Raw genomic sequence first — 14348 nt, 5'->3', positions numbered from 1 at the left:
GTGGGTGTCGGGCGACGGGTCTCCTGGTCACACCACGGGCACGCCCGTCAGGATCGATGGCGCTCTCATGTTCGTGCCCAAGAATACCAACCCTAAGGAGTTCAAGCAACTGCAACAACAGGTGAGACTCGGTCACTTTTGTTTACTTAATACAGTAGAAACTCGAGGTATAACTCAACGTCATTAATTCCTGAATCAAACTATTTTTTGTTTAAATAAATGATCCACAAGATTTATGAACATAGTTTAAAATTTTTATAGTAACCAAGCCTTCCATGAATCGACATTAGTTACTTACTTTTGATTTAAAATTATAAAAGACGATCACCAATATTAACATAATTGGAAATCACATTTTTGTTTGGAATTTTCTATGTGATTAGTGATGGAATTGATATCTTTTTCGGCAAAGCACAGCGCCCAGATTGCAATGGTTATAGGTTGAAGTATGTTTTTTAAGAGTTTCAAAAAAGTAGAGCTAATAATTCAGGCGAAATATGGATATAATTGGAGATACCTTAGATCAAATAAATACATCGTACGTCAAGACAATTTAAATAAATGACACAAATTTTGTTAATGTCGCAAAAATCCCTTATTTGTGGTCAAAACCAGTCATGGCTAAACTTTAAAATTACAAATGAAAGAAAAATTTATTTATTTAATTACCGTGACACTCCATCAAAGATAAACATAAAATTCATTACAAGACAGAATTTTATAGTACTACTACGAGTTAAGCAAATGTGCCACATAATTTATAACATCCTCACATAATAGTGATTGATGTTAGTAATGTCACTTTTTGTTAATATTAATTAATGTGAATTGGACACCAGATCAAAGACTACAGACGAGCAGACAAGATCAGCGCAGGACCACAGTCTCACATTCTGGAAGGAGTAACGTGGGACGAAGCCAACAAAATGCAAGACGCCGGAGCCACACACACAGGGGACCATGTTGTGAGTCTATTCTTCAACTCTTCATATACACAATGCATCAAATTTAATTTGAGTAATACTTTAGGTCTATAATTTTTACCATGTCTGATTCTAAGAATATATTATGGGCCTCCATAAAGTGGAGGTTGTATTAACAGATATTTGTTTATTTTTACGAGAAAATTAATGTTGGACACCTGCTCAATCCCTTAGGTCGATCGCGATGCCATTTATATTTATTAATCAGTTCTGTGGCCGCCACCTTACAATCTTGCCCCTAAATAACGCATAATTTAAATTTGATTCTTCTATGTAGCCCAGAGGGAATGGTCCTAAACTAGATGTTATTGAAATGTTAAAAATAAACTTCTGTCCTCAGTCAGTTCCCTGTCATTTTACTATCTCACAAAATTTTAACATTATTCTTTTCGCAAAAGGTTTTAATGGGAGCCGCATCAAAGGGAATAATCCAGCGCGGACATCAAAACAATGCGACAGTATACAAGGCACCGTACGCCCGGAATCCATTTGACGCTGTCACAGACGATGACATTAACGAATACAAGAGGACTGTGGAGCGGAAGGCACGCGGAGAATGTAGGTTCATGTTATAGTCACTCACGATTACATTAATTTATTTCAATTTCAAATAATGTATCTGCACTTTTTTGAAGATTATGTTTTTAATGGTGTTAACTGTCTTCATATTGGAAAGAGGCTGTACCATGTAATTAAAATAAATAGTTACAGGGATACTTGGAGGCGCCGCGTGGTGTCCATAAGCTCCAACTTAAGAGAAGAAAATTATAAATGTTATTTCTTTCATGAGTCTGAAATTTTGTGACATCCTATTAAAAATACGCTAATATGTATGATAAATCCTTATGTGCTGATATTAACATGGCAACATTTATTTTGTTCATCACCCGGATGGTATTAATTTACTGTATTGTTTTACTTCCAGACGATACCGATTATTCAGAATCAGAAGCTTTGAGCGGTGCACAAATTATGTCGCCTTCCGAAGCCGAAGATGAATCACGTACAGGTAAGAATTCAATTCCATCTTTGGTTATTTTCTTATATCAATAACTTTACAGCTTGTAACATATTCTGAATTAATTTTTTTCATATTAAATTGTTTTCATTTACAGAAGCGAGAGTGCTCAGAATAGAAACGAAACAAGCTCCACGACCCAGCCAGCCCGAAGTGGTCTTAAGTGACGGTGAGTACCTACATCTACAGATGATGTTTCCTTCACATAGCTAAATTATTATTTTTTTTTACTTTCGCAGTGGCACCTTGATGTTATTATTAGACTTAGCATTTTGATAGGACTGTTTTCATGCATGTATTTTATTTTGTGCTCATGTTACCAGAAAGCAGTTCCACTGTCTTTTTAAAACATTGAATGTCTTTTCGTTCATCAGCAATTCTAGGCTTTGCCATACTTCCGTGTAGAAACCGTCAAAAGACATATTATTTTCACATAAAACCATACCAGTTTCTTTCGCTGTCCAGTAATAACACACATGTTTTTTTTTATAAGACGGCAACGTGTTCAATTCCCACATTTATTTTGAAAACCATTTCACATCACATTATAATATCAAATTTAAATATTGAACCACTCGTTCGACCACATAATATCATCGTCACAGTTTGGTAGACTTTTTATTACACCGTTTTTATGTAACCAAAGAATCCCTATTAACAAACAATAACTGAGTTGAGCCTTGCCTTGCTTCCCACTGCCATCTGAGAAAGTAAAGCAAGAAAAAGATGACTAGACAGTTGATTCTCGATTTATCAGGCATTTGTGAATAAATCTATTTACCCGATAATGATTTAAAACATTGACAAAAATATTCATAACAGAGCAAATTATGTATCATAATATTTTTACCCAATTTCGTTGCATATATTGATCCTTTAGAAATGAGTCATCGTTAAAAATTTAATAATAGTGGCTCACTTAGCACTTCTCAGTAGCGCTACATACCATAAACTGAAATGTGAATTTAATCATTCAAAGTGTGAAACCAAGTTAATTTTTCATGATGTTAAATTCTGATCGTGATTACGGGACCCTTTTAAATCTAAAGTCAGCTGTTGCGGTTATACTTACATAATTTCGGTGCTCGTTTTTCTCATAAGCCATAGGCTGGCAGCGTGTTAGTGCCTTACTACATGTAAGGCTTAACAGTGTTACTGTACCATTAATTTCACTTTATAGAAGTAATAATATGATCACACCACATGTTCAGGTTTCTAAGTAAAATATTATAATGCACGTATATTGTAGCTTTGTGGGAGGCTAAGGCTTTAATCATTGAGATGAGAATAAACTTACACCTTCAGTTATGGCTTTTTTAGGATTAATTATTTTTAATTGTTTGCATTATGATTTGTTTTATTTTGCACTGTCATGTATTTTATTTTTATTTGTTTATGGCCGTGTAGCATCTTACAGTACAGACTTTTTGACAGTGGAGAGACACGCAGCGGCAGCGAATAATTCATTCAAAGGTAAGGTCGCGTTTACGGTTCACAATTCAATTTGTTTCGAACATTTTTCAAAATAATTGTGTAATTGCTAACTTCAGTTTAATAACATTTGACCATACCGATGACAATACACAAATGTGACTTACATATTTAGATAATTTGAATTGAATTGAAGGAGTGCAGTGTATCTATTTGATGTATCAGACTTTATTAGTAAATTGCATTAGTATTCACATCGTTATGGCAATACAATTTACTTAATATATTTTTTTTCTTCAACAAAACTAATGCGATTTTAAGGTTTTTTGTCGCTAGAAACACTTAGTTTCGACAACTTTCTGTGATGGTTTTATTTATGAGATTTAAAAATTATTATATTGAATACCAACATATCATACCGCTACTATTAAACCGAAAAATAAATTAGAATGAATCAATTTTTAACCTTCTTTGTGATGGTTTTTATAGTGTGCCATATGTTTGTTGGTGTTCAAATTACTCTTACCACTAAAATAGGTGGAGGTTGACTGTATTCTTTGTACAAGGTATGTGTTATAGTAAAAATTGTCTTCATACAGTAATAAAAAGACTATGGAGTTGACAATTTACAACTGTTCAGTCAAAGGAAGTTGCTCTTTGTATAAGTTTTGTTAAACATCTATGATGCATCCCTTGTATATATCGCAATCTGTCTCAGAATTTTAGTAACATAACAGAACCACCAATGTGAGCACATTATAAATTTGATTGGTTTATGCATGATTTACTTACTCTTCTTCCTTCACTATCTGTCTCACACATTCAATTATTCACACCTTTTTTTAGGAAAACATAATACATATCTCTCTTAAACCTTTTTGTTTACTTTTTGAAAAACATCATTTCACTGTAATCTTTTTTTTATATAATTTAAAATAGTACCTGCATGTTTCTACTCAAAACATAATGATCAGTTGTATAACAAAAAAGCAGCATAACTTGTATAGGGCTGGAATAAAATTTGGTTTGATTAAAAAAGCTATGAATTCTATAGCCACATACTTTTTTTTGTTGTTTAGATCTTTCCATAGCAACTAAACATAAAACTCTTAAAACTGTCAAGTCAGATTTTATAAACCAAGGGTAATTTATTTAATTTAATGCGATTACATGTTTATTCTCGGGCTCGCATCAACCAATGACAATCTGCTACATCATTTAGTTTCTATTATTGTCCTTCGTTCAGAAAACCGTTACTCGGCCGATGAGAATCAGTCTCCTTACGAAGACGAGGACGTGTTTACGTCGACGATCAAAGACTTTGGCAATGATATCGGTCAGCTGCGCCTATCTGAAGCGTCCGTGCCTGCCCAGGGTGTCTATTCAGACTCCACTCTTATAGTCAGGACATACTCTGTTCCCAGGGAACAGCATATCGTTCTGCGAGGTGAATTTAGCAATAAATGGATAATGGTTTATGTATATACGTTTTATTATGTGACACTCTTTATGTAGGTATTGATAAAATGCATATTGATTTTTTTTGTCATCAAACATCAGTGTAGTGTTTTTGAGACTGTGGGTGTGGATTTGAATCGTATGTCTCGAAAAAAAATTTGATTCATAAGGGGTTTTAAAAAATCTTTTAATATAATAGTAACCTCTGTTAGAACCATGTATTTTTTTAATACATAATAAACAAGTAGAAGGGAAGTTTATATGTTTTTATTGCTGCCAAATAGTACTCAGATATAAATTACTCAGATAAAACATTTATTATTATGACTTGATTTGGCATTAAAAATTAAATTGCTATTCAGACTAAAATATAAATTTATTGTAAATTATCGAGAGTGTCGCATAATTCCATATGTCCAAATAAAACTATACTGCTTCAAAAGCTTGCTGTCCAATTACATTAAAAATAAATAAGTTGCTAATATAAAAAAAAAAAAACGCTTTGTAAATAGATATGTCATGTCCCTGTGATGTTGCGGCTGACACTGTGTTGTGATCGACTCATCTGTTGGGTATTTCAACTGCTAGTTACAAAGACACCCCCAGTATTTTACGGATACATTTGGACTAATATTGTCATGAAATATATAATTCGCAACGACTTTGAAACATACCTATGTATTAGAAAAAATATTGATGACGGGCGGGACTTAAACCTGTGTTCATCGGATTCCGGCCAATGTGCTGATTATAATAAACATTACTACTTAATTGATTTTTTTTTGTCACAAAATATAAATTTTAGCTGAGGCATGATGATACAGTTATTAAAAATATTTACCATCATTTTACCACGCAGAAAGAATCACAAGGTTATACAAAAACTTCTGCTCGCTCTAATTGAAGAAATTTAATAATTACCATGATTTTATTGACAACTTTGTTTGATAACAATACGAATCGTGTGCGGTGTATCCTTTATAATTTTGAATAATTCAAGTTAACGGCCAATTAACTGTCTTACACCAGTGGATTTTTATCCATTTGGAAATGATATAAAATCTCAGCTGTAAAATATATCGTTTACGGTAAATTTTCAATGAATCTATTTATTGGCAATAGTGTATTATTTCTAGTCATAATTCACTAGAGTTTTTTAGTACTGCCATAAACAGCTATGACATATGAGTATCAATAGGCAGAGAATACAAGTAATACATTGTAAATATTATATTTGTTAGTAGTGGAACTTCGATTACCTGAACTAACCGGTATGAAATTAGTCAAGATACTAGAAAACCAATATAAATCATTCTTACTACCGGAATACACATTTTTTTATATCATTCTTTGACAATTTCATAATTCACTCCATCATGTGTATATCATTTAAACGATTAATCTTCATTATTTTCAACATCTTTCTTTCATTTTAACATTCTTCTTCCTTCATCTACATTTCATGACCAATAAATTAATGTGCTTGTCATTCATTTTGTGCTTTGTCTCTTGTATGTTTCTATTTAATTGATATGCCTTTCCCGTCCTCTTGCAGAAACTACTGAAGATATTGCTTGCTTATCGAATGCCCGTGCATTATCGGTGGTGAAAAACCACCCGCTAAACCCGCAAGAACCTTGTAAAAAATCATCCAAGCAAGACTGTACTAATTACAATAACAATAATATGTCCCCTTGTCTTAATGATATATGTATCGATTCTGTAAGCAAAAATGTAGATAATGTTCAAGAAATTTGTACTCTATCTAAGGTTGATAAGCGTTCAATGATTCATGAAACTGTGGAAATTGATATTAAAACAGATACTATCGGTCTATCATTACAGAAGGAAAACAAACCACAGACTTGTTCAGATGTCAATTCTGATGCACGGTTGCGAACTTGTCGTGTTAATTTGTTCTCTAGGCTTGATAATGAAGACATTAATAAGTTGCCCACGTCGGCTAATACTGTGTTTTGCAGAATAAGTGATTTAGAATCTGTAAAAGATGTCAATCACAACAATGTTTTTCAAAAGTCCTTGGCTTTTTCGGCGCTCGAATGTTATCAGAGTTTTTTACCACTCGGTTCGAAGCTTTCCGAAAAATATTGCGATTCTCGAAACGATTATTCCTCATTACGGTTTGGAAGGCAAGCCGCTATTTCTGATTCACAAATGATGCTCGACTTCGGGAAGACCAGGTCGAACATAGAACTTGCCAGTTCGCCTTACGAATTACCGACACACACGTCCGTGGACGACACTAGACTCGGTTCATATCATAGTCTGTTTCCATGTTTCCAATTGTCAAAAAATCCATCCAATCGATGGCAAAATAGTTTATTGAGAAAATCGAATGCTATTTCTCAGTCCTACACCAACGTTGTATACAAAACCAATCTGCAATACAGAACACAATCACATGCTGGCTTTCTCAATTCATATATTTGCGACCCGAATCCTTTGCATTTTCATTTGCCTAAATTCATTCCAGCTACAGGAATATACTCGAATGAGTCATTCAAACGGCCGTTGAGGTCGAAGTCGAATCTTGAAATTCATCGTGATAATCCATTCAAGGTATACTGTGGTTCTTTGAGTTGTTCACCGATGTCCGATATAGTTTCTTCGATCAGCTGTACTAAATCTTTGAATACTGACATTATATCACAGTCCACTCACAAAAGTGAATCGATCAATGCAAACGTGGCCGATATGTGCATCATTTCTAAAGCTCCGACATTGGAAACTTCCGTACCTCCGTTACATCTCGGTGTTGACAGCCCATGTAGTCCAACACTCTCAGAAAAGACCATAACTAAAATGGAATTTTTAAGACGATCGGAAGTTATTAGCAATGATTTTGCATCAAATTTTCGTAATCTTTCTGTTTGTAAACTCCAAGAAATAGAATGTAGTAAGGAAGATGAAAAGAGTACCATTTCGGATTTAGATGATTTTGATGATTACAATTTTGACGAAACCAACCCTAATGATGGCGATTCATCGGACAATACTTCATTGGAAGTCAGCGTAGACGGAGAGTATTTAAATTTCAGCAATGACTTTAGTGAAACCGACAATTCGTTTGAAATGGAATATATCAGTCCAGTGAGAGAGTTGTTTTCTAAAGACATAAGGAACTATTCAGTGTCCATGTCGATTTATGAAACTGAGCTGTCTCCAAAACGTAAAGTTGCAAATCTGCAATCTCCATGTGGTTCTTGCAAGAAAAGACGGCTTGAACCTATTACTGAAGAGTCTAAACCTGTCGATGAAGATAATTTGATAAAACTCGATATTTTACCCAGCAAAGCATGTTCGAACGTCGGATCCTCTGAAGTTACTGTAAAGAAACCTCTATCAAATCATAAAGGCCGACGTTGTTATGCCGATATCGAGAAAGTGGCCACATTTTTTACATTTGATCTTGTAGGAGAAGAAAACACAAGAAAAAAAAACAACAAAAACAATTCCAAAAAACATATTGATGACACCAAAAAACAAAAGAAAAAGAAGTCTCCAAAATTGTTTGAAAGAGGTATTGATAACATCCGACAAAAATCTAAGCACCCAGGATTTATTAGAGATCCTAAATGTCCACCAGCAAAAGTGGCGTTGGAATGCAGTGAGTTTAATAATACGGTAACTCAACAGAGTTTCTGGGTCGCTATCAAAGGAAATACTTCTACCACTGAACATGGTGTAAATGTCTTAGACGGTGTCTTGGAAAATACTTTTACGCATGACGATTTACCGAAAGAAGAAGTAATAAAAATTGACAATATTGCAATCATTGACGATGAAGTGTCATCGACATATGGTGAAGAAGGAAGTATTTCAAAGTGTGAAGAACTTCTAAATGCAACTATCGATTCAATGGCGGATTGCATGGAAGAAGTTATGAAAAACATTATTGACGGTATTGTCAGTAGTGTAGATAACAATGCGAAATGTACTGATGACACTCATAAAATTACCTTCATGCCGAAAGATGACCATGAGATAATCGCGATACTAGAGAATGCCTCTATAGAGAAGAGACTCAGTGCATCTTTTGATAGTAACTTGTCCAGATCGTCGACTATTGATTCCATTAAAAGTTATGATGCCTTCAAATATTACATCGACAAAGATGCTTCCTTCGACAGGCAGTCTCCACTGCCAATTTCGGACAATTCAGATTCAGCTATCGGCAGTAACATGAAGAATTCCGATAAACAAAAGATTGCCGATGATGTTCTATCCCGGGTGTCTGCCGGTGAATCTTTTGATTCTTCCTTAACATACAATTTGAATTCGTCGGTTGATCATTTATTTAATGAAACTGTTATAGTTACAGAGAATTGTGAAAAATTGTCTTTTGACGACCTAAACGAAGAATGTATTAGCAGTATTATTACAAATGATGAGAATGTTTACAAGAATTTAGATGTTGAAATCGATTTAAGACTGGATGTTTTGCCACGACAATCGGGTGACGATGATGCTTCCAACAACAACGATGGTCAAATTAACATAACGCAGTTTACAAAACCACCACAATGTTATGATAAGCTCCCTCGAGTTAGTATTGCAGCAGATGTAGAATCAAACGATAAGGCATCGATTCAGAATATCGTCAATCCTGCAATAAATAAAGATGGTATGCAACAAGTCATGAGGAATTCTAACAGTGAAACAAGCTATTGTTCGTTTACTAGTGGAAGTTCTACATACAAATCCGCAATTCAGTCGTCTGTCGAGACATCTCCAAACTGCGAAGATAGTTCCACTTGCGAGAGTAGTCAAACTTTTACCTGGCCCCCTTATGAAGATACATTGATGTACAAAATCGCGTCTAAATACAGGATGTCTGACAGCTTCGATCCGAGTGATGTAGACTTAAATGTTACAAATCATTAAACATTAATTTAGAGCAAAATTTTATTTATATAAAGAGATAATAGTATTAAAGTATAATTTATTGTTTAAACTAGACTTACCTCTCAAAATGGTCGCTCATAATATGGAGTTCCCATAATAAAATGCCTTAGATGAGGTACATAAATTAACCATGTATATAGTATTGAGGTACCTAATAGATGTTTTAGCTAATTTCGCATAGGTTTTACGCGTTTTATTTTGACATTTCGTGCAAAAAAAATTGGGGGCCCAGCCCAGCATAAGTGTTTTATTTCAATATTGTGAAGCTAACTTTATGAATGTCCAAACCGCTTGCGAATGTACGATTTAATCTCCAGTAGTGATAATGAATTTAATATCATTGGTATTTAGCAATTCTTTTCATAGTTTAGGAAATTAATTTTCGTATCAGATTCCATCTGTCTCTTATTGTTTATCGCTTATCAACCAACCATCTTATCGTAACTGTTAATATTTTTATTCTATTTTAGCTAATAAACTTTTCTAACATGTGAATTACTTTTCTTTCGTAGTTAGATGCATTATATAGCTGTCAATGAAAACAGCTACTTTAAACTTGTATAGCAGCAAATATAATAGTACAATTTTGTATTCTTCGATTTTCATAACCATCTTCTTTTATTAAAAAATAGAAAAGTTCTTCTGGTTTTCAATACTTCGCCTTGTACATACATACATGTTTTCTTTTATTAATTTTACTTATTTTAAATGAAATTCTCAATAATATATTTCATTCTAAGAATGTACATTCATAACAACTCACTGTCATATTATAAATATTCTACATCAGGCATGTCCAACGCGTCGATTGCGGGATAGATTTTTGTCTATCAAACCGTGAGTCCATATGAATTGTGTCGTGACAATGCAAAAAAGCGTGTATCATATGTAATATGATTTTTTGAAACATTAACCTAACCTAACGCCACGTGACCTCATATTACCATCACGTAGCAGGCTATTTACACTAGGAGAATAGTTATACTAGTTAAAGGATGAGTGCCCAAAGAAGACCAATACTCATTATTGCCACGATGAATGGGAAATTTAGTATATCCTTATGATGGTGAGGGAAAGACTCTGTTCTTTAATTTGTAACGTCTACTTCGTCGGCCAATTTAATACGTTAGTCCTAGTTGAAGAATGACAGTTAAGGAAAGTGATAGATCACTGCCCGTTTTGATACTGGATAGTAAGTAGATTACACCCTACTTACTTGGAAATTGGGCAAGCCTATTCTATGTTGATAAAATTCACTATACAGAAGATTTCTCTAGAGTTTACCTTTTAATACGTACAGTAAAACCCCGTTAATTCGAAATTCGCTGTAAATCAAAATATTCGCTGAAATTCATAAAATCTATTTATAGCGATTTCCACTGATTCAATAAATGAACTACAATAGTCACCACTGACATCAATGATGTGAAAGAAAATTTTATCGGAAACAGAAACAATGTTTCAAAATTGGACCAAAAAAAACTTTTAAAAAAAAGTTTTACTTTTGTACATTTTGTATTTCGTAATTCAAATTTATTTTCAATTTTCAGTTTCATCAACTTCGAATTAACGGTGTTTTACTGTACTGCCAATAATCAATCGACTTCAATAATTCTTATTACAATATTGACATTAACTATGCTTCACCAAAACAGCACAATTCTTCAAATTGCACATTTCAGTACAACAATCGGCATCGGCTAGATTTTTTTATTCATGGTTCTGGTTTTGTTTTGTACTGTTTTTATTTATAAATGTTGTCTTGCATGCTTAACTATGAAGCTATGAGATGGGTCAGGTCAAGGCACTTAACACTAACAACCAAATCGCAAGGTATGTCTCCTAATTTTGTAATTATATTATTTTAGCTTTCCCACATCTTTACTACTGACGATTCCCACAAAAATTACTCTTTATACTTGAACATTTTATCAATCTATATTAATTATTGGCCGAGTGGAAGAATCTCCGCTTGTAAAACTAATAGATCACGGATTCGAATCATGCGTCTGATGAATTCACTTGTTTTTTATTCAGAGAATGGATCTTATTAATGGCTAACAACCATTTAACTATTAAAAAATAATTCAAATACTTTTTCTGAAGACTGCTGTAGTCCACAATGGATTGTGAAGACAATGATGACAGCTTAATTTTGCGTGAAATAATAATAAAATATAGAAATAAAATAATAATTGTGATTCTTTCGATTTTTCAGGAGAAAATACATTGAACGGTGACCATTCAGATGCACATGCCAGCACATTTTCACATAGCAGCAAAGAAGTGAGTCACCTTTTTATTTTTTCTTCTTTATTGCAGTCCGTTGAGAAACGTGACTCCATTCAATACTTCCCCCGTTACAACTCTCAACCATCTCTACATTCCACATGGCTGAATATATTAAGAGGAACATTGCGTCGAGTAGGGCAGCCATTTCCAACCGGTTTGCCGCAAGATTTCACTCTATTTCATTCATTAATTATTTGAATTCCAATAAAAAAATATTTTTTTGTACTCTATGTGCAAGTAAAACAGTCACCTGTAGTATAATTTTCATAATTTAAAAAACTGTTGAAATTCTCAATTATCATTTATCAAAAAAAAAAAAAGTTAGCTCTTTTATTGTGGTTAATTATTTTTTATCGTGAAAACTCACTATTTTTGTAGAATATAATATGGCAACACTGGCTGTCCTGTGACTGCCATTGTGTATGCTGTGTATTAATTATGTCTCCAAACGATTTCCAAAAACGTAATCAGCAGTCCATTGATTCAAAAAAATGCATGTTGTTATTCAATGTGTGTTTGATTCAGTACAAAGACCCTATGGATTGGGCGAATTACTTACAAACATTCTTCACAGAAAAGTCTGTTACATATAAACTCTGTATACACCAGCGGCGCGTTTCTTTTGATTCTTGCAATTGATTCATGCGAAAATTTAATCAAAACGGTTCAAACCAATCACACATTCTTAAAAATATGCATTATACAGATTGCGTGTAAAATAATACTCATAAGCATAATAAAATCCCTGCAACTGACGTCCCAAAAATCTATGACATGACCACTCACATAGATATTATGTAATTGTACACAAAAAATAAACCGCTAATATTATATTATTGTGTCACCCTGTCACTAAGGAAGAGATACATTGCCATTTTTACTAGGTACGTTGGTAGTTGGAATTTAGGTATGGTTTTATTTTAGTTTATCATAGGGCCTTCAAAATCAATCAGTACGTCTTCCAAGTCTCTAAGGCCGCCCGCCACTGGTATACGCTCTGTCTAGGCCCGTATTATATACTATGTTTACGAGGGAAAATGGTAATTTAAAGAAAATATTCAATGCAGGGCTCACCAAGCAAGGACATGTCTCTGGAAGAGTCGCCCAAGAAGGACAAGAAGAAGAAGAAGGGGTTGAGGACGCCTTCCTTCCTCAAGAAGAAGAAAGAAAAGAAAAGGCAACAGCCGGCGCCGGTTGCGGAACACGCGTAGAGGTCAGTCATTCTTTTTATTTGTCAATCACATATAAATTTAGATTGTTTGGATTGAATACCATTCAATTTAGAACATTTCCGGTTTCTTTATTCTAACATAAACTTTGATCGAATGCCATTGTCTATGAGATACAATATTGGCCAAACGTGATGGCCACCGTGTATAGTGTATGAAGAAACTACTCAAAACTTGTTAAAGTCTGTTTTTTTAAACAAAAGCATTCTGTCGTTATTTATTTGAAAACCCTATAATGTAGTATGATTTATTAAACGGCACAGTAGTTTGATTCATATCTACAGATGTTCATTCTGCCGGATACAATATTTTTATCAGTCACATTAGTATGTGCGCATGCCTGTAGGATTGTGTCAGAATGCTCCAAACGTTTGAAACGTGTTTGGTCATTTATCTGTTGGAGACTTATCTCTGATTGCATTATTACTAAATAACAAAGACCTGGTCACTCTGTAAGATTTGGGACAGATGACATGGAGCTTATCAATAATTTTTTGAATTGCATTCTGCAATGATGTCATAGATAGACATACGTTAATATTAAAAATCTCCACACATAAATTTAATATAGGCATATTATAGTTATGTAATTTTTTTCTGGATTATTAATATATTTGTGTTTTTTGTCCACAGATCCACCCCACCATCAACACTGCCATCTCGCTTTTTTGTTAAGAGATATAAATAAAATAAATATTAAAATTGAAAAAAAAAGAAAAATCATTACACGCTAGGAAATCGATAAAGAGAGTGGATGAAAAATATGATATATATGATATAATATATATGTATATTAAAAATTAATTAGGTTTTAATGATTTTGACTATTTTAAAATTTTATTACATCACAGTTTATAAATTAAATAAGAAATATGACAGTCGCCTGAAGCAAAATAATTTTAGTTTTATATTATTATATTATGCTATGCAATGTTTTAAGAAAATCCACATTTTTTTATTGTTATTATTTATGCATGAATTATTTTTCATATATTTGTGCAGAATTGTATT

The 14348-nt window shown here is 33.4% G+C and overlaps 2 protein-coding genes across 13 annotated transcripts in view; both read left to right on the top strand.

Moving 5' to 3' along the window:
• hts (adducin 1-like protein hts) overlaps window positions 1-14109 on the top strand; it is a 110033-nt gene extending 95924 nt beyond the window's left edge. For 4 of the 12 annotated variants that reach the window (XM_085954222.1, XM_085954220.1, XM_085954221.1 and 1 more), the window contains 10 exons: window positions 2-121; window positions 840-965; window positions 1382-1541; window positions 1909-1992; window positions 2099-2170; window positions 3409-3474; window positions 4679-4879; window positions 12035-12102; window positions 13176-13321; window positions 13971-14109. In XM_085954222.1, coding sequence (XP_085810348.1) covers window positions 2-121; window positions 840-965; window positions 1382-1541; window positions 1909-1992; window positions 2099-2170; window positions 3409-3474; window positions 4679-4879; window positions 12035-12102; window positions 13176-13319 — 1041 coding nt within the window. In that variant the 3' untranslated portion in view covers window positions 13320-13321; window positions 13971-14109. The remainder of the gene's footprint in view (window position 1; window positions 122-839; window positions 966-1381; window positions 1542-1908; window positions 1993-2098; window positions 2171-3408; window positions 3475-4678; window positions 4880-12034; window positions 12103-13175; window positions 13322-13970) is intronic. The other 8 variants (XM_085954226.1, XM_085954224.1, XM_085954225.1 and 5 more) reach the window with 2 other exon arrangements.
• LOC147066794 (uncharacterized) lies at window positions 5115-9925 on the top strand. The gene has a single exon (XM_085954213.1). The coding sequence runs from the start codon at window positions 6577-6579 to the stop codon at window positions 9793-9795; it is 3219 nt and encodes a 1072-aa protein (XP_085810339.1). The 5' UTR covers window positions 5115-6576; the 3' UTR covers window positions 9796-9925.
• Window positions 14110-14348: the final 239 nt, after the last annotated feature.

This window comes from Rhyacophila brunnea, unplaced genomic scaffold, assembly GCF_057557595.1.
Source record: "Rhyacophila brunnea isolate RB1 unplaced genomic scaffold, BYU_Rbru_1.0 scaffold_4, whole genome shotgun sequence".
NCBI classification, from domain to species: domain Eukaryota; kingdom Metazoa; phylum Arthropoda; class Insecta; order Trichoptera; family Rhyacophilidae; genus Rhyacophila; species Rhyacophila brunnea.
The sequence above is the reverse complement of the archived record's forward strand: the minus strand, read 5'-3'. Positions and strand labels throughout refer to the sequence as shown.

Bases quoted from the DNA above. Each gene is read 5' to 3' on its own strand.
- LOC147066794 (XM_085954213.1), top strand. From the start codon at position 6,577: ATGTCCCCTTGTCTTAATGATATATGTATCGATTCTGTAAGCAAAAAT.